General features: G+C 36.4%; 1 protein-coding gene across 3 annotated transcripts in view; it reads left to right on the top strand.

Annotated features, from left to right (window-relative positions):
* The window catches only part of KCNK2 (potassium two pore domain channel subfamily K member 2), a 231,229-nt gene extending 210,312 nt beyond the window's left edge, over positions 1-20,917 (top strand). For all 3 annotated transcript variants that reach the window (XM_017949549.3, XM_017949550.2, XM_017949548.2), the window contains exon 7: positions 18,662-20,917. In XM_017949549.3, the coding sequence (XP_017805038.2) occupies positions 18,662-18,979 (318 nt within the window). In that variant the 3' untranslated portion in view covers positions 18,980-20,917. The remainder of the gene's footprint in view (positions 1-18,661) is intronic.
* The last annotated feature ends 848 nt before the right edge of the window (positions 20,918-21,765 follow it).

Here is a 21,765-nt window from a genome sequence, read left to right as displayed (position 1 = left end):
CATTACAGTTTAGCCAAGTTAATTAAAATACAGCAGCATGCTTGTAAGACAGGGCATGTCCTGCGCAGTGAGCAGCATTTCTGTAGAACTAATTTGGCAGTGCTATATTTAGTTTGGGAAAGGCAGCTGTGAGCATTCACTTAATGTGCATGAATACTTTGCATTATTAGACCCTCTCTGCTCCTTTTACTTGTTGAAATCGGATGAGGGATATTTCTGATTTTGCATTGTTTTCCAATTTTGGTTTATTTTCTTGATTTCTGAACTTTTTTTCACATATTCATAAAAGAATAAAAGCATGATTTATTGTAGTCCAGTTTAAACATGGTGTTGAAAGGACTCTGTGGACTAGCACTTCATAAAGTAACCACTAATACAGAATATATATTAATATTGTATATTAGATAATATGTAATATATTCTATAATGCATCTATATTATGTATTAATATTGTTTATTATATGATATAATATATATTTTGTATATCATAGATTAGTATATGTAACATAATAATATATTTAATATGTAGTATTTTTATACATAATGCTATTATATATACTATGTATGTTACTTGTATGTTATATATGTTATATATAATATATAGAATGTTGTATTTCTATTTCCAATACAAATAGAAATGCAAGCCACACATGTAATTTTTAATTTTCTAATAGTCTTACTAAAAAAGTAAAAATAAACACGTGAAATTAATTTTAATAATATGTTGTATTTAACCCAATAGCATATCTAAACTACCATAATTTGACATGCAAATATTGAATAATATAAAAGTCATGAATGAGATATTTTATGTTCTTTTTTAACAATAAATCTTCAAAATCGGTGTATATCTTACACTTAGAGCTCATCTCAAATCAGACTGGCCACATTTAAAGCACCCAGTAGCCACAATGGCAGTGGCTGTGAAGCAAACAGCACAGCTATAGACTATGATTAGAATTGCTGGCAGTAACCTGTCTTAAACTGAAGCTGTTTCTTCTGTGCTAATGATAGAGATTGTGTTTTTCCTCCTAGAAATTTTATGGTCTGTAATTGATATCATTGAAAACAGAAAGAAGAGGAGTAAAAGACTAACTGCAGGGACGATGAAATAAATGTATAAATACACATTACTTATTTTTTTCCAAATCTAAAACAAGTCTTGGAAAATATCTTTGGGCTTATATTTCTTTTACTGCCTGGGTATTTCATTTTATCTAGTGTCAAAGTGAACACTGGCTCATCAGTGGATTGTCAGTTACTTCAGAGGATTGCTATAAATGTCCACCACCCACACCCGTGCAATTGTACATGGGAGAGTTTACTCTTAAGACAAATTTCTGGAAGCAATTTCACCTTTGAAAAATAAACTGGAAAAATCATTTTCCTGGATCTGCTTAAACCATGTTGAATATTTTCTCCCACATTCCATTAGGCACAGTTTAAATGTGATAAAGATATTATTAAACCAATGGAGCATGTATTTAGATATACATGCATTAACCTCTGAAAACAACAGCAACAAAGAACCACAAAATGAAAACTTGTTCTTTTCTCCCTTCTTTGTTACTCACTTCTCATCTTCCTTTTCACACTCTTAAACTCTCCAGCTGCTCATCTATAACTTGCACTGACACTAATTCTGGTAACTAACTTGATCAGAGACTACTTTAGCCCAAGAAACCTAAATAATTTCTTCCCTTGATTTCCCAGGAAAAAGAAATCTGTCACTTCTTGGAACAGAATTTGCAATATGAATGCAAACTAGATTTAATGGCTTTAAATTTTAAAATAACCACCTTTAGTTTATTGAACTGGATTTTTGAACACTGATAAGTCTGATTTAATTATTATGATGGACTTAGGGTAGTTTAAAGAAAAAGCAGTTAATTTTATCTGCACAATTCAGGGTTTTAAAGTTCTGTTGGGCAGCCATTATATTTCAGGCACTGAGATTGGTGCTGGAGACAGAAAGATGAATAGGACACAGCCTCAGCCCTCAGTGACCAGAGTCTAATAGGAAATGTGATGATAGACATGAACCAGTAGACATGATACAGTGCTAGAATAGCAGTCCAAAGAAGAAATTCCTAAGACCCTGGGACAGTGAAGAGATGATGTTTCACAGGGGAGTAGAGGAGTGAAGGAAGGAGTCAAAAGGGGACCACTTCACTAAGGCACTAATGAACCAACTGTCCACAAGACTTAATGCAGTCACAGTATAGGATAATAGTGAAAATACAGTAAAGCAACTGGAATGATTAGAGTTGTGGATGAGATTCGATCCACTCTATGAACCTGGGAGTAGATATTGACCTACAGCAAAGGTTAAAGTGCTGGAAAGTCTGAAGGTGAGTCACTGACAGAGAAATGGAAACTCCCCCAAGAGGATGGCAGTAGCTGCTGGGAAGGGGAATATTTTTTAAATCAACCACTTATTTACCACCTCAAATTTAACATAACCCACATGGAATCCTAGTATCGCTCCCCCACAATGTCCTACTCTAATGTCCCAGTCTTAGTAAATATTACCCAGCATTCATCCAGTTGCTCATGCCAGAATCCTTTCAGTCATTCCTGATGCTGTCTTCTTCCTCACCTCCATGACTTATGCATCACAAGTCCTAGTGTTTCCGTGAACAAAGCATGTAAATGCTCTCCTCCATTTTCAGTCTGTATACCACCACTTCGATGCATGCTTCACTATTTCTAAAACTTCCATTTTCATCTCCCTGGTCCACCACAGTAGCATCCCTCCTACATGTCCTGTTTCCCCCCTTACTTCTCATCAACCCCTTTCTTTTCTCCTATGATCTCCAAAATTTTCTCGTAAATTATTAGTAGTAAAAAAATGTTTAGCATGTGCCTACAATGTATGCATATTTATAAGTTGCAAAGATGTACTACTGTTTCTGTACTAATATACATGTTTAAAATGTGTGCAAAAATACAAATGTTAAATGAGTGTGAAATAGTGCTAAAATATTTTAATTATACTTATTGATAATACAAACCTTTTTGCTCTCACTAAACGTTAATAATAGGAGAAATGTGATTTGTATGCTTCATTATTTTTTCAAATTTGATTTAACACTTGTAGCAAATCCCAATTCTGCTTCATCATGCAGTTTATTCTGATGATTAATTTAATGGCTGTCATGTCTGAAAAAGGTAACTCACAGAGATACATAGATCTGGAGGAAAGAAATACATCTTTGATTTTGCCAACTAGACATTTGTGTTAGTCCATTCTTGAGTGGCTCTAAAACATACCTGAGATTGAATAATTCATAAAGAAAAGAGGTTTGTACTGGGGTTGCCCAGCAGCGTTCCAGAGCACTGGTCTTCACCTATGTTGCATGTGACCTCTCTGAGGATATTTTGAAGATCCTATCCTGTCCATGCCTATTTTAAGATTTTAGTTTAAATCATAAATATTTCATTTTAGGTTAAGTAGTTAGAAAAGAAAATTATCACTGAAATTTAAACCCTGACATTTAATTATAACTATTATGTATCTCCTTAAATGAGCCACTGAAGTATAAATATCAAAGTGAGTTGATACCCAACATAAGTCTAAATAGCACAGGGAAGGCTCTTCTCATTGCATCTATCAGATGACACAGAATTTTGATTCATCCCATGACTCGTGATATTAACCAGATGACAGAAGGTGTTGTCTGCCAGCCTTTTCCATTGGAAGTCTACTCTTTTCTCTGTGTATTTAATGCATATTTTTTGGACAGGCATTTTGAGATTTCATCGTTATCTCTTTCATCATCAAACTGTCAATTTATTGTTTATTTATTTATGTGAACACAGACTTATGGGGTTCTGCTGTAATCAATGGGTTGTAATCTGTTATAATCATTTATTTTGATCTTCAAGTTGTCTAAGGCTTGGCCACTGGGAGCCCCTTGAAACTTCTCTGTCTTTTTGGCATATCCCCATTATCCCTTGAGCAGTTCCTTATACTCTAGCACATTAGATTTTCAGATTCAAATTCGTTTCTCTACCCTAGCCCTGAATCTGCCATTTCTCCAAGGTGCCATGATTTCTTATAGTGGATAAAGGAGAATAATATTTAGAGAAAAATATTTGAGTGTTTATTGCTAATGAGGATATCACTGCTCTCACACACTCTTAGTTGGTAGAGCTAAGGAATATATTTTATATTCATGCATACAGATATTTCCATACCTGTTTATTTTATATCTATATATTTTGAGAACCATGAACTCATACTGGTACCTGTAGTTCTGATCTGATATAATAGAGTTACTTCTGGTTTTCTGCTTTTTTATAGTTGTAATTCCTTTCTCATCCATGGTGAAGCTTCTGATTCTTGCTATTTTCAATATATTATTTGATCAGTCTCCTTGTATGTAGCCAATCTTGAGTTGCCGCTACTGCCACCATCAGGAACCCTGCAGGGACACCCTCTCGACCCTGCTTGCTCTCTGACACTATGTCCTGGGCCTCCCTCTTTGGGTTGACCTTGTCACCCATCTCAGACTCTGACATCCACACTCTGCTGCCATCCCTTGAGTAGACATTCTTCTCATGCTGGTCTGACTCTGACATTTCACTCTGCTACCATGGCCCTCTCCCAAACCAACTGCATGGATGGCTAACTAGTTCTGCTCCATTTCACTGCTTTGGGGCTGAATTGTTTAGAAAAGGGAGAGGAAGAGAAAAGAAAGCAAAACCATGTTTTAGTGGACTGGTCCTGTGTTGCTGCAGTGAACATAAAATGCCCTTTTGTTATAAATAAATACTATTCAATCTAGGTTTCCTGAATGAGTTTTGAAACATCATTAAATGTTTTGATTTTGCTAAATACACAATGAATGCATATTATGGCAAATGACTTTAAGATTGCAGCCCCCTTCTTTATTCAGTTGTTACTTTTGACTTGGTATTTTTTTAATTCCTTAAGAACTTGAACAACAGACGGATGATTACCCCCCACCACCTCATCACTACAACCGCCCCAGTCATCAGACAGTGGTACTTGTAGAGTTTCCACATTGTCCTGACAAATAACAGTTTACCCTTGAACAATGCAGGAGTGAGGGGCACTGACCCCTTTCCCTGCACAGTCAAAAATTTTTGTGTAACTTTTGACTCCTTAAAAAACTACGTGGCTGGGTGCGGTGGCTCACGCCTGTAATCCCAGCACTTCGAGAGGCCAAGGTGGGTGGATCACAAGATCAGCAGTTCGAGACCAGTCTGGCCAACAATGTGAAACCTCGTCTCTACTAAAAATACAAAAAGTAGCCAGGTATGGTGGCAGGCGCTTGTAGTCTCGGCTACTCGGGAGGCTGAGGCAGGAGAGTTGCTTGAAACAGGGAAGCGGAGGTTGCAGTGTGCCGAGATCGCACCACTGCATTCCAGCCTGGGCGACAGTGTGAGACTGTCTCAAAACAAACAAGCAAACAAACAAACAAATGAAAAACACAAAAAAACTACTAATAGGCTACTATTGAGAAGCCTTACTGATAACAGTCAATTAACACATATTTTGTATATTATTATGTACTGTATTCTTACAGTAAAATAAGCTAGAGAAAATAAAAATATTATTTAGAAAATCATAGGAAAGAGAAAATATGTTTACTATTAAGTGGAAATGAACCATCATAAAGGCCTTCATTCTGATTTTCTTCATGTTAAGTAGGTTTAATAGGAGTTGGGGGGAAAGGGAGGGGGTGGTCTTGCTGTCTCAGTGATTGTAGAGGCAGAACCAAATCCACGTATAAGTAGACCAAAACAGTTCAAATGCATATTGTTCAAGAATCAAGAGTTACTATAGCTCAATCATATAACAGTATATGAAATTTTATCTAAGTACACAAATTATATTGTTTCTGAAACTCAGTATCCTCATCTGTATTTAGGCTTTTCTTGCATTGCTATAAAGAAATACCTGAGACTGGGTAATTTATAAGAAAAGAAGTTTAATTGGCTCCTGGTTCTGCAGGTTGTACAGCAGGCATGGCAGCATCTGCTTCTGAGGAGGCCTCAGGAAGCTTTTATTCCTCATGGAAGGCAAAGTGGGAGCAGGCATGTAATATGGCAAAAGTAGGAGCAAGAGAGAGTGGGGTGGGAGTGACACACACTTTTAAATGACCAGATCTGGCAAGAACCCATTACCATGAAAACAGCACCAAGCCATGAGGGATCCACCCCCATGACCCACACATCTCCCACCAGTCCCCACCTCTAGTATTGGGGATTGTGATTCAACATAAGATTTGGGTGGGGACAACTACCCAAACTATATTATCATCTTTACAATACAATAAGATATTGTGTAATTTGGATGAGCTTCATAAAATGGATTGTTAAAGAAACCCCAATAGCAGGGCAGTGAAGAGAATTTCTAGGGTGCTCAGTGATACGATGACAAAAATAAGTTGAATTTACTCTGCAACAAGTGAGTGGTTTTTCAGCCACACCTCATCATTAAGACAGTTAACAACTGTATTTCATACTTAGACATTTTTAGAAGAAAGATATTATTTAAAATAATGCTATAAATTTTAGTATTATTTTTCTTGACATTGTCTTTATTTAAAAAGATTGAGTACTCTTGTAATTCATCTTTACACAGTCACATTAATATGTGTAATATTAAAGAAGTAGAGAAATTACTAACCAAAAAAAGCAGGTTAGATTAAAGAGACTTTATGAATATTACATATACTTTTCTGACAATCAGAGAAAACATCATGTACTGTTCTGTCAAGATAATGTGATACTTAAATAATCCTTTTATGCTTTTTTTTTTCTTTAAACCTGGTTGGTAAAGAGAATAATTGGAAATGTTCTTTTTACCAGCACAGTTCAACAATACAAGGAAACATCAATACTTTAGAAAATGAATTAATGATAATTATTAGGAATTTTAGTCTAGGCAACTGCTGAAATTGGAATGCAAAGTAGGCTTCTAATTATTTTTACAAATTTAACTACAGAGATGTTTTTAACTCAGCTAACTACTTTTAATATTTTAGTTTTCCTCAAAGCATTAAGGTATACAAGCATTCAAGCACCGAGAAAAGCAAATTAAACTTAAAATCCCACCTTAAAAAGGGACAGGAAAAAAATCCTGGTCAAAGATCAAGAAGACCTCAGTAGTTTTATTTCTGGTGAAGAAAATGTATTATCGACACTTGAGTTGGCTGTTGGTAATTGGAAAAACCTTACGGAGTTTCAGGTAGAAATCCCTTATCTAGTGATGATTCTGGGACAGGGACTGGCTTACCTTTGACAAAAGACAGTTATTTATAGTCAGTTGAAGATTACTTAAGAAGGGAAAGTATAGCCAATTCAAATGAAAATACAGATAAGCTCCATAGGAAGAAACTGATTAGGACAAGATTGTAGGACTGCAAGGGGGGGGAGGAAATGACCTTGTACATAAAGTGAGAAAGGAAGGCAGTAAGTCAAAGGAATGCATGGTGGAAGGGTCTTTGAGAGAAAGAAAATATGAATTGCTCTCTTACCATAGAACACCTGGCAGAGTTGCTGTTTCCATGCTTCCAAATCATACCATATATTTCTATTCTAAGGTGGCTGACTGCAAATAATTGTAATAATGCTGTTGGGATACTCATCTTTTGGAGATGGACTATTTAGAGTACTAGAAAATTTTGATTTTTATACTTTTATTCATGACCAGAAATCAAAACTCTATAAAGAGTATTGCAGGATTTCAAAGCTCACAGGTAGTTGGGGAAAGTATACTGGGGGAAAAAAAAATACTGAACAGAGAATGTTAGGTTTTCCAATGTATGGAAAGGCATGGGAGTGCTAAAGTCTTGTTCAGGAGAACAAAGCTTTGGATGGCTCTGAAGGTCAAAGTGAAATAGATAATTAAGCTAAGTAAATAATTTTGTTTAGAATTAGTCTAAATTTGAGGAGTTGTCTAAGTTTATATAGATAAGTTAGGCAGCATATTGAAAATGAAACGATGTCCAATCTCTTGGTGATTGTTGAATTTTATGGAAAACAGGACTCATGCAACAGCATTATCGAAAATTGGAGAACCTCCTGGGTATTAGCTACTATTCAACACTGAAATTCTAGGTAACCCCAGTTAGAGGGGAGCCAATCATTTCTGCCATGTGGAGAAAACGTTTTTACATGAAACTGACTCTGGAAACTGTTCTATCAAAAGTCATGGTAGGATGATACATCCTCCTGTCCTCCTATCACAGATGCATGGCTCAAAAACATCAGAGGGAGAAAAAGTATCAAGAAGTACTGCTCCTCAAAAATTGGCTTTACTTTCTTGCAAAAATAGGGAGTTAGCATTTTGCAGAGTTGTTTGGAGGAAAATCATCTCCTTAGAAATGCAGTTTGATAAAGACCAAACACTTAAAAAAATGCAATGTAAAAAAAATCTTTTTTCAAACTGAAAAGACTGACAATTTTCTTTAAATCATGTTATACTTCTTGTGAGAAGGAAATAACTACTCAAATGACCTGGAGTAGAGCTAGAGAGAGCCAAGGAAACTTACAGAAGTGAAAACATTATGCAAACATGAAATTCAGGACTGGTAACTACCCTTAATCACACTCCTGTGTGTGTAGTAAAATATAATGAATTACACTTTAGTCATCAGTGTAGAACTACAATTCGGAAATATAGACTCAAATAACCTCAATCATTTTTAAATTTCTTTACACCATTGAAAATTAAATGGCTTCTTCAGGTATTTTTTTACTGTGATACCTGAATCAGGGGCAATTGCAGTCCAATTCTGATACTTAGATTGTGTTGAGCAAATAAATAGCACCCAATAAAGAACTCTGCCTCCACAAGGTTTATTTAGGGCTGGATATGCTGTTTACTGTATAATATAACACCAGTAAAGGGAAACTTAAAAGGAAATAAAAATACTACGTAAATAACTTTTTACTTCAAGAAAGCTAACACTAAGCCCAGGACTTGGCATATAATAGATACTCAATAGGTAATTGCTAAAATCCATAGTTTCCATTTTTATGTACTTTGTATATCCTTATATGCATACATTATTTCAGAAAGCTATAATCAGTTGGTAAAAATGCAATTTTATTTTATTTTTTATCACTTAATAAGTTGAGTTTACTCTGCAACAAGTGAATGTTCGGTGTTGCAGCCACACTTCATCATTAAGAGAGTTAACAACTGTATTTCATACTTAGACATTTTTAGAAGAAAGATATTATTTAAAATAATGCTATAAACTTTAGTATTATTTTGTATATCCTTATATGCATCCATTATTTTACAAAGCTATAATCAGTTGGTAAAAATGCAATTTTTTTTTATCACTTAATATAACCATAGTAGTAAGAAAAGTGGTTTCAGTAGCTGAAAGTCTTTTCATAAACATTAACTTCATATATGACATTTATTAGCCTCAAGATTATGCTATTAAAAATATGGCTCAAAGAATATCTTCTTACATACTTGCCTTTTCCTTTGCTGAAAATTCGTGGTCAGAATTAATTTCTATAAATTATTGACTTTTATCAAAGGACATGAAGATTTTAGTGTGATTAAAATTAGTTTATAACTTGCTTTCTCTTCAGGCTGTACCAACACACACTGGTAGAGAACCTATGCAAATATCACCTTTGCATATCCAGAATGTTTTTGTACAGGAGGAGGGCTCTGTCAGTCAATGGTCACAGATTTCTCTCACCAGTCAGTTAGAATGTGTGTAGGAGTCTGGGCTATTCAAATTACCATGTTGGGTACTATTATGAGGAGAAGAAATTGATAGAATGCATAGCCTCTGTCATTAACTTACCATCTAACTGGGAAGACTAAACACTAAACTTATTTTATTAAATTACTATACTCATAGCACTATCCAAGATGTTGCAGTGTGGAGAAGGTAGGAAGGAAAGTTGAACTTGATAAGAAACAGAGCAATGGTCCTTACCTTCAAAAAATTGGCCACATAGCTGACTGGAGTCAGTGGAGTATTAACTATTCCTTATGGTTACAAATGAGCTTACTGTAAACTTCATAAATCGTGAACTTCTAGAATAGGGAACTTTTATCCTTTTTAGGCCACCCTATCAATCTTATGTACTTCAAGAAAATTACTCTAAAAATGTTGAAATATGGCAAGTGCTTGTTTTCAAATTATGTTACCACCATGACAAGGGCTTTCTTAATATTATTTGAGGTACGTTAGATAATCTGAGGACGGTAAGGTTTGGAACCTTTATTGAGGAGGCAGATTCTAGGCCTCTGGAATCATGAGTCTTTGCTCCATTGAAAAGCTATCAGAGGATTAACACTTATAGTTGCAGAGGAAGATGTTAGTGATTCTTCTAAAGTGAAATTGTTAACATATCTTTTTTATTTTATTTATTTATTTATTTTTTTGCGACAGAATCTCACTCTGTTGCCCAAACTGGAGTGCAGTGGTGTGGTCTCAGCTCACTGTAACCTCCAACTCCCAGGTTCAAGCGATTCTCTTGCCTCAGCCTCTGGGGTAGCTGGAACTATAGGCTCATGACATCATGCCTGGCTAATTTTTTGTATTTTTGGTAAAGATGGAGTTTCTCCATGTTGGCTAGGATGGTCTCAATCTCCTGACCTCGTGATTCACTCACCTCGGCCTCCCAAAGTGCTGGGATTACAGGCATGAACCACTGCGCCTGGCCAACCTTTCCTTAACTTCACAGATTGCATTCCGTAAAGATGATAAAGTCCAGGTTCTGGAATAGCCTGGTGAGGTGTTGTCATGAAAAGTGGTGTGAGAGGTGAAAAGAGTTAGAGGGCTGGTAAGGAGAAAGGAAAAAAAGAAAAAGAAAGAAAGAAAATCTGATTTAAAGGATCTATATATACAATAGGCGTGAAGTTCTTCACTTTGAGAATGAGATATTAGCATCATAGGCTTCTTAGAATGCTGAGGAGTCTCTGCAATGACTAAAAAGTTAGTTTGAGGAAACATATTTTGGACCTTTACTATGAATAGCAATGGCTATGAGTCAGTGCTTTTCACCGGCTGCATCTTCCTGCTGAGAGGATCAAGATTATCCCCAACACAGTCAACCAGGAAGCAGATTCTTTGTACTGGATTGTGTATCAAAAATGTGATTTATTTGGTTGTCCTTTATTCACTTACCCATTTATCCAACAAAGTCTGACAGAATTCTCACGATGTACCTTCTTCTAGGAGCTGGGAATACTGAATAGAATATGGTGGACTTATCCTCTCTAGTGTCATGAAGTCAGGAGAGCAATTAGACTAGTAATTGTAATAAGTTGTGTTGAGCAGTAATGCTAGGGAAGTACAGAGGGGGATGGGTACAACTAGCAGATGATTCTAATGTATTCTAGAGGATCGGGAAATGGCTCCATGAGGATGTCCAGTTTAGCGTGAGTAGGAAATATGCTAGAGAGGGACTGGGAAACAGCATTCTGGACAGAGAGAAAAACAGGTAATGAATGAACAAAGGCAAAAGAAAGAGTAGGATTTTGAGGAAATAAAAGAAACGTTCAGGATGGCCCCCGAAGTGGAGTTTGAGACAGGTGGTAATTAGAACTGAGGCTGAAACAGTAGGTAAGCCCCAGATTACATAAGCCACTTTAAAGAGTTGGAACTTTATTGTGAGTGAAATGGGAATCAATTGGTTTTATGCAGGGGAAAGTACTAAGTTGATTTGTGTTCATTACAGGGCAATTTGGCGGCTGCGTGGAGAATGCATTTGAGGGGATAGGGAATTAAGTCAGCAAGACTGGTTAGCAGACCACAGAAGTAATGCACATGAGTCAAAATGGTGGACTCTTCCACAGTTTTGACAATAGGAATGGAAAGAAGTGAAGGAATTGAGAGGAAAAGAAGCAAATAAGCAAGAATTAGAGCTGGATATAAGAGTTGCTGTAGTGAACAAATTTGAATAAGAACTTGATGTAAGATTCAGTAAGAGGAGGAGCAAGGGATTATATTGAAGTTCAACTTAGGAAACTTAGTGGTAACACGATGCTATATTAAATGTAAAAACAGCAACAACAACGACAACAAAGTTAAAGAAGTTAAATGATTTCACTTAGGGACATGTTAAGTTTGAGATTCCTGGGAGCCATCGAAAGTGAAGAGACTTAATAAGCAGTCAGTTATACAGATGCGGAATTCAGTAAAGATTTGACCTAGAAATATGGATTTGGGAGTCATCAGCAAATAGATGGTAATTGAAACAATCGGAAGGATGTGATTATCCAAGGAGAATGAAAATAGAACCCTGCAGAACAAAGGTAGTTAAGGAGGAGGGTAAAAGAAAATGAAGCTACAAAGTTGATTGAGAAAATTGACCCGAACAGTAAGACAACAGCCATGAGAGTGTGCTGACTCAGAAATTAAGAGCAAACACTGATTGGGAGGGACGGAGCAGTGCCATTTGCAGCTGTGACGATCCGGCGAGTTAAGGACAGAGAACTTAGCGAGGTGGATGAGAACAGTTCCAGCAGAGTCGGAGAACAAGTGCTTGTTTATATATAGCACTCCATTTCCTTCCTTTTCTTTTGTAAATCAGATCACCTGGGCTGTGAGCAGCATGTGAAAGTTAAGAATATATGGAATTCCAGTAAAGACCTCTTTCCTCCGTAAATAATATGACCTGTGGGAACATTCGTTGTGATTTTTTGGAGCTGTTTTTGCTCACTTTTTGTCCTCAGCTTGGTTTACTAAGTAATGCAGATTGCTTGGTTATAGGAAGATGAAATACTATTTAAGTTGCTGAAAGATTTTTTTATAAAAATCCAATGAAGCAAAAGTATTTTAATGCACAAGGATTAATTTTAATTACCCAGAACACCAAAAGCATTATTTCTATTAAGAAAAAATTTTACTTATATAAATGTGATATTCTCAGGAACTTAGTTTTGAATTTCTTTGAAAACAAAAAAAGCATCTTTAGAGTTTGAATAGACAATTTTATCACCAGTAAAAGATGTGAGTCTGTACATTAGGGGATTATGTGTTATTTCGTGAAAAATGACTACATTGCTATAAACCAAGCTTGTCCAACCCATGGTCCGTGGGCTGCATGGGGCCCAGGATAGCTTTGAAAACAGCCCAAAATAAATTCATAAACTTAAAACATTATGAGATACTTTGCAATATATTTATTTTTAGCTCATCAGCTATCATTTGTGTTAGCATATTTTAGTTGTGGCCCAAGACAATTCTAGTTTTTCCTATGTGGCCCAGGGAAGTCAAAGGATTAGATACCCTTGCTATAATATAAGGTCAATATTTTTTTTCTTTTTTCTTTGTTTTGGAATGTGAATAATTAATTCTTTCTTGCCTTGGTTTAGTTTTTGAGGGACTCTATTTTTCTCTTTTTTTCCTCTTGATTTTCATGCTTTGGTTTGGGCAGTTATATTCCTAAAGTATTGTAAAGAATAGTAGAAAGGGCACAACAAAGGGGGAACAGGCTGGGTACTGTGGCTCACACCTGTAATCCCAGCACTTTAGGAGGCTAAGGCAGGAGAATCATTTGAGCTCACAAAGTTGAGACCAGCCTGGGCAACCTCAGGAGATTCTATCTGTACAAAAAATTAAAAAAATTAGCTGGGCATGGGGGTGTGCACTGTAGTCCCAGCTACTTGGGAGGCTAAGCCAGGAGGATTGCTTGAGCCTAGGAGGTCAAGGCTGCAGTGAGCCATGATCGTGCCACTGTACTCCAGACTGGAAGACAGAGTGAGACCCTTTCTCAAAACAAAGAAAAAAAAACTAAAAAAAGAAAAATAAGATTTTTTTAAAGAAATGAACATATACTGTTATTGGTGGTTTAGATGAGTTGCCCAGGTGCACACTTTTATGAGTCAATGTATTGTTTTCAGTATCTTTAGGAAATTGAGGCAGTGTGTCCTCACCCTAATGTAACCCGCTATAGGGTAGATTTCTGTATAGCATGAATTTGCCCTGCACTCCTCTAAAAGATGTTTAGACCTTAGAAGTAATAAATACTTAAAGCACCCTCGGCAAACCATATAATCTTCACCTATCATCATAATTAATACTTGTGTAACCCCTTATATTTTGAGAACACACACAGATATGCCCACACACACACATATATATGTATGTATATATACACATACACATGGTCGTGCATCGCTTAAAGATGGGGCTATGTTACGAGAAAATGTGGCTTTAAGCAATTTCACTATTGTGCCAACATCATAGAGCACACTTACACAAACCTACATGGTATAGCCTACTGTACACTTAGGCTGTATACCGTAGCCTATTGGTCCTAGGTTACAAATCTGTATAGCATGTTACTGTACTGAATGCTGCAGGCACTTGTAACACAATGGTAAGTATTTGTATATCTAAACATACCTAAATATAGAAAAGGTACAGTAAAAATATAGTATTATAATTTTTTTGGAGCACTGTTGTATATGCAGACCAAAAAAATCATTATGTAGCTCATGGCTGTATATATATCTCGTTCGCTTGTCCTGTGAAATAGGTTATTAGCCCTGTTTTATAGATAAGGAATCTTAAGCTCAAAGAAGGTTAAATTGCATAGCTGTGGGCACACAGAATGTGGTTATACAGCTAGAAGGTGAGGCTGCCATTCATGCCCCCACCTTTCCCTCCCCATTTCTGACAGATTGTTACTACAGCTCTTATGATTTGCAGTGTTTACTTTTCCACCTCTGGGAATTCTACAGAAATGAGAAAAAAATATGTTTCCAAAATTAGACAAAAATACTAGCCTCTGACAGAAATTGAATGCTAAAGATAACAAAGTATTAATAATTTATGGACTCCAACAAATCTGAGCCTTTCTTGCATTCAGCCTTTTCCTAATTGGCAGGAATCACTAACTGGTAGAAGCACTCAGCTCTACATGTTCCTGATTCCTGTGTGTTTGCCATTAGTGCAACCTGTGAGATCACAGTGACTTTGTGAAACTTCTTGAGAAAATTCAGTCAAGCCTAAGAAACGTTTTCATTCTTTGTCCAACTTATCGGGACCACTTAAGATTCAAATTGCAATAAAGAGATGATTAAAATATTTAAAATACTTTCTGTGCTGGTGCCAATGATAAGGTGCTTTTTGCTACAAAAAATGCAAAGATTATACCTAAGTGTGCAGAAAAGAAATGGTGAGGCTGCTGGGAGTTCTGAGTCTGAAAATACTGCTCAATAAACACCCATAATGAAAAGGACTCTCATTGGTAATACAGGTCTATGTCATGCTATTGTGTAAAATTTTGTGTGTGTATCTAGTGCCTGCTATGTGCTTGGTGTTGCTCTTTTAAATATATTAACTTATTTGATTGTTATACCAACTCTATAGGGAGGATTCTATTGTTTACCCCACTTCACAGGAGAAAATGAGGCTAAAGACGTTAAAAAAACTTACCCTAAGACACACAATGAGTATGTGGTGGAGCCAGAATTCAAACTTAGGGGTTTAGATCCAGCACATTGTTCCGCCTTTCCAGTAAAATCAGACAGAAAATTCACAGTGTCTGCAAAATCAGAAAATATTTGTATTAGTCTGTTCTCATACTGCTGGTAAAGACATACCTGAGACTCGGTAATTTATAAAGGAAAGAGATTTAATGAACTCACAGTTCTACGTGGCTGGGGAGGCCTCACAATCATGGTAGAAGGGGAAGGAAGAGCAAAGGGACTTCTTACATGGCAGTGGGCAAGAGTGCGAATGCAGGGGATCTCCCCTTTATAAAACCATCAGATCTCGTGAGACTAATTCACTATCATGAGAACAACACGAGAAAGACCCACCCCGGTGATTCAATTGCCTCCCACCAGGTCCCTCCCGTGACACATGGGAATTACAGGAGCTACAATTCAAGATAAGATTTGGGTGGGAACACAGTCAAGCCATATCAATACTCATGCTTTTCAACCCAGTGTTTCCACTTGCAGTAATACTTTGTACCCATTAGCAAAAGTGTAGGTACAAGCATATTCACTGAAACGTTATTTTTAATAGCTAAACCTAAAAAAAATTAAACATATCCAAATATTCACCAATAGGGGAATGATTAAATCATGCCGTAGCCATTCTCCTTGGGGAGCGCTAGGTGGCTGATATAAACTATGAGCTGAAATAATGAGTGCTAACATGAGTACAGGACTAAAATTAGATGAGAAAAAAAGCTATGTACAAAACAATGTGTGTACTATAAGACCTTTTCTTTGCAAAATATTGATGATAATTGAGATGGAAGAGGCAGAAAGTAAGATTAGTGTATACAGATAGAAGAAAAACAATTGATAGCGTGTGTGCTATAAATCCTACACTAATTACTATCATTGTGGTATGAGATTACAAAGTATGTGTATTTGCAGTGATATATTTATTCATTTAACAGGTACTTATTGGAAATGTGCTACATACGAGGTTCTAGGTGCTGAGGATGTATATAGAGCTTACATTCTCATTAGAAAAGACAGAAAAGCAGCAAGTATATAGGTGAACATTTGAATTTTGATGCAAAAAGCCTGTGACTTTTATATTAAAAAGATATTTTTTAAGATAAGAAGACAATTACCAAAGTAAAGTGGGGGCGGGTTCTGTGAAAGTCCACAGCCCTTCTGTTCATGAAGGATTGGCTGTAAGGTAAGAGGGTGGTGGTAACCAAAACAAAGCTGATGGAACAGATTTCATTTTAGGTCCATCAGTTCTGACTGTGCCCCAAAACTTGAGACATGACTTAGGTGGAAAATAGAAAAATAATATAAACTATGGGAGGGTTTATTTGTAAGTGTGTATGAGATTTGTAGGGAGCCAAATCCGAATGACTGGGTGTTTGTTACCACTGATAAATACTGCCTGTGCCTTCCTAACCTGGGAGTCCCCCCAAAAAAGAATTACATATTTAGTAATCAGTTGTATATCTAAGTATAGTTGGACAGGTTCCCTTATAGGAACAGTAAGTATCTGCAGGATAAATTCCTGTAGATTTTGCGCCTCTTTCCCAGCAAGCTTCCCCTAAGTTGCCTCAGTGGTTAAGGAAAGCCTGATCTTGCTGATTCTACATGCCATAGAGTTCTCATTTTTCCAGCTTTGCTTTTTTTTTCAGAGCCAGACCTAGATATCAAGCAAGTATTTCTTGTTAGGACAGTATAACTAGGAAATAAAGGCCTGTTAGAATAAAAAGTGGATCCCCAAATGTATGTGTATGTGTGATTATGTGTGGATTAAAAAAAGAGTTGATTTGCCATGTGCCATCCTCCTATCTGCCTTGGATATTTGAAGTTTCATTTCTGTTTTTGAGTACACACACACACATACACACACACACACACATTTATATCTATAGCCTTCCTTCCAAGTATATGTACACATCATATTATAATATACATACATATCTATCCCCGCCAATAATTCAGATAAGTACAAACATTTAGAAACTATCAGTTATATTTCCCATGTTGATTTTTTAAAACAAAAATCAAGAGGGCAGAAATTAAATACATTAAACAGAGCTATAGTTGTTTGCTTGTGAAGCAAAGGAGAGCCTGGGTCACGTAAGAAATGAGTTCAGTGGATTTCCCAAGCTGAAAACAGAAGTGCTAGAAGAAAATGGAGGAGTTATTCCATATTAGGAGATTATTCTAAGTGATAGTCTAGATTATTAAATTCTGGTTAGTTAAGAGATTATAAAGATTCCCATAGGATTGGTCATATTTTCTGTTTTAGGACACAAACATACAGACACAGTTTTGAAAGAGGTCAAAGAAAATGTCTGATGGACTCAGGGTGATTGATGGCACATTTTTTCTTTAATTCTCAAAAGAGAACTACATAATAATAAATGGATAAAATCTTGCAGTTCGTAAAGTTCATTAGCTCCGCCATCCTGTTAGGTGTGTACTGTGAAGATGTCTATTCTACAGCTGAGGAGGTAGCAGCCCACGGGCTGAGTAACTTCACGGATTCCACAAACATTTATTGAGAAACTGTGCCTTGGATTTAACTGTTTCCCAAGTGGGCTTCAAGGTGGACTTAACAGTTATTATTTATTTGCATTTCCTGAAAGCGGAAACAAAATATTTTGTTGCTTAGTTAGGAAAGAGAGAATTCCTAAATGACCAATATGAGGTTGGACACAACACTCTTGCACACACCATTTCTGATCTCTGAAAACTAGGTTGACATCTGAGCAAACAGCATTGCTATTTTCAGAACTAAACAAGGTCACCTGGGTTCATATTGCAGACTCTTATTCTGCCTTGCTCCTTCTACTATAGCTTACTGCCCTTTGTACATTCTAGTACTTCTTGAAATTAAGTACAAAAGAAAAAGATACTAAAAATATTTTTAAAAAGCTAGAGATTGCCTTTTTACAGCATCAAAAATGTCAATGACAGGATTCATGTGTAAAAACCAAGCACATCTAGAGCCCCTGAAATATAGTTTGATTCATAGAGTTTAAGTTCATAGGTTAATGTTAGAGCCACATCTATATAAGATAGAATCCTGCTGTGTACACCCCACCTAATTTCATCAATTCTCAGACCACCAGTGCTGTAAAAGATTACTCCACTCTTCTTTTTAAAATCCCGAAATAAAATGAACAGAAGATAAAGCACAGAAAATGTTGACCGGCGTGTCGATATCTTTATTTTTTCTCTGCTTGTATGTTCCAGGTGGGAGAGTTCAGAGCGCACGCTGCTGAGTGGACAGCCAACGTCACAGCCGAATTCAAAGAAACCAGGAGGCGACTGAGTGTGGAGATTTATGACAAGTTCCAGCGTGCCACCTCCATCAAGCGGAAGCTCTCGGCAGAACTGGCTGGAAATCACAATCAGGAGCTGACTCCTTGTAGGAGGACCCTGTCAGTGAACCACCTGACCAGCGAGAGGGATGTCTTGCCTCCCTTACTGAAGACTGAGAGTATCTATCTGAATGGTTTGACGCCACACTGTGCTGGCGAAGAGATTGCTGTGATTGAGAACATCAAATAGCCCTCTCTTTGAATAACCTTAGGCATAGCCATAGGTGAGGACTTCTTTATGCTCTTTATGACTGTTGCTGGTAGCATTTTTTAAATTGTGCATGAGCTCAAAGGGGGAACAAAATAGATACATCCATCATGGTCATCTATCATCAAGAGAATTTGGAATTCTGAGCCAGCACTTTCTTTCTGATGATGCTTGTTGAATGGTCCACTTTCTTTGACGAGTGGAATGACAAGCAATGTCTGATGCCTTTTTGTGCCCAGACTGTTTTCCTCTCTCTTTCCCTAATGTGCCATAAGGCCTCAGAATGAATTAGAATTGTTTCTGGTAACAATGTAGCTTTGAGGGATCAGTTCTTAACTTTTCAGGGTCTACCTAACTGAGCCTAGATATAGACCATTTATGGATGACAACAATTTCTTTTTTTTTTTTTTTTTTTTTTTTGTAAATGACAAGAAATTCTTATGCAGCCTTTTACCTAAGAAATTTTCTGTCAGTGCCTTATCTTATGAAGAAACAGAACCTCTCTAGCTAATGTGTGGTTTCTCCTTCCCTGCCCCCACCCCTAGGCTCACCTCTCTAGTCTTTTACCCCAGTTCTCCCTTTTGAACACCATACCTTGCTGGAAACAGTGTGTAAAATGACTGAAGTGATGATGCCCGAAGAAGAAATAGATGCCAAATTACATGGACATTGAAGCAACACTCAGCGTTGCCTAGTGTTAAAGGCACTGCAGAGAAATGAGGTACAGAGGTGGCCCCTCTGAGTATTTATTTGACTCAGGTACCAGTGGTACATATATACAGTGTAATTATGACCAGGCTGGTAAAATTGGCTGCTCCCAAACAATCCCCTTTTTCCTGGCAGTATTTGGAATTTATCATTTATTAATAACTATACATTTTTTAAAGGCAGAAGAAGAAAATCTATCTATCTATCTATCTATATATATAAATGACCTGACAGAAGAAAACTGTTAAAAATGGATATTATTGGAGGCGATTTAAAATGGTGGGTGTGAATTATCATTCTGATGGAAAGGAAATAGCAAAACAATGTGTTACAAGTATTTGCTAATAAACAGTATACTGCCAGCTTCTAATTGCTTTTTGATGTATGAAAGGCTTATATAATTTTCTTTTCGTTGGGTGACTTTTGCCAGATGAGAGGAGGTGGCACAGTGGTGAGTGCAGGGCACAGTCCTAGCCTTCTGTGGGTGTACTTTTGGAGTTGTGACTTGGCTGTGAGGGCAGAAGTTGAAGTTGGGATCACTGTGACTTTGCACATAGAAAAATGCAGATTGCAGGCATAATTCATCTCTGACATTAGAGAAAAAGCTGTTATAGCACAATTTAAATTTTGAGAGTTTGCTGTGTGTTTTTTTTTTTAACATAAAAGAGGCTGATTATTCTTTTTAGTTTAATTTTATATCCCATAATTCTTCAGATGGTTCCAAGATTCAGAAAAAATTCAGTAAATGCACCCCGTAAATTGCTACCCTTTCCTTTATTTTCATACTTAGATCTGCTGTACATTGTATATATATATAATTTTTAAAATGCAGAAAGAAAATAATTTCCCTAAATATAAATGCAAACTGATTTCTTTTACTTTTTTGTGTGTAGGGGTGGGAGCTGTATCTGAATAAGTGGCATTCAGATTAGGGTCCTGAAAAACCCAGAATCTTTAAAAACAAACAAACTAATAGATGCTTATTTTCCAACATTTAAATTTAAGCTAGAAATGTAAATATTCAATTAATTTGTTAAAAGTACTTTTATAAAGTTAAAAAGAAATTCCAACCAAAATTGTAGAAAGTCAGGCTCTTTTAGAAAGAAAGCTACACCCATTTCCTCAAATAACTGTTCCGAAAATTTATATGGTGGAATGCACCATGTATAAACTGTGAATTGTATTGACAAATAAAGTTTGTAATTAAAGTCAGCATTTTCTGAGTCTCCTGCTTGCTGCTGAGAATTTAGATATGATCTAGGTAGGTAGAACTCCAGGATGTTACTTTTCATGCTGAGTGTTTGTCATTCCTTTATTCAAAATATTTAAGAAATATTTTCAATGTGTTGATATACCCTTGCTAAATACATGCAGACTGTTTCCCTCGGTGGCTAGTCATGAAAACCAAATATAGTGAAATTCAGTTTTGAAATAAGATATTTGAAATCGCATATAGATTCAAGGTTGTTTCTATTATATTACCGTATATTTATGTCATATTTTATTATTGTTAGACCTTGTCTTGACACTGAAGTAGACTGAATGCTGAACACAGGTGCCTGAATGGTTTTTTGTAAGGAAAAGACAATTAAGCATCCCGGTGGTACTGAAGTCTAAAGAAGGTAGTTACCAACCAATCTTCTAGACCTTATACCACAAAACGTTTGGACTACTTACCTTGTTCATATCCTACATAAATTTATTGATCAATTCCTAAACAATTTGATGGTCAGTAAGTTTTCTAAAACTAGCCCCCAACATCATCCTTAGGATTAGGGGAATTTTAAGAAAGCGTATATTATATTAACTGAAATCGCTTTTATTTTCTTAAGGCTTATTTTGTTTATTTCTTGTAGGGAGAACCTTGATAAAGATTTTGACAAAACGTGGAATATTCTAGTGAGTTTATTTTTCCATTAGGCCAGTATAAGAGTGAGTAGTTTTTCCTGGAAAGATATTTGAAAAATAACTACTAGACCAGAAAGTATCAGGGACTCCCTAATCTATATCCCTAGATGTAGATTCTGGAATATGCTCTCTATCCAACCTTACGGATGCTA

This window comes from Papio anubis, chromosome 1 (assembly GCF_008728515.1).
Source record: "Papio anubis isolate 15944 chromosome 1, Panubis1.0, whole genome shotgun sequence".
Classification (NCBI taxonomy): Eukaryota; Metazoa; Chordata; class Mammalia; order Primates; family Cercopithecidae; genus Papio; species Papio anubis.
Note: the sequence above shows the minus strand (reverse complement) of the source record. Positions and strands in the feature narration are given on the sequence as shown.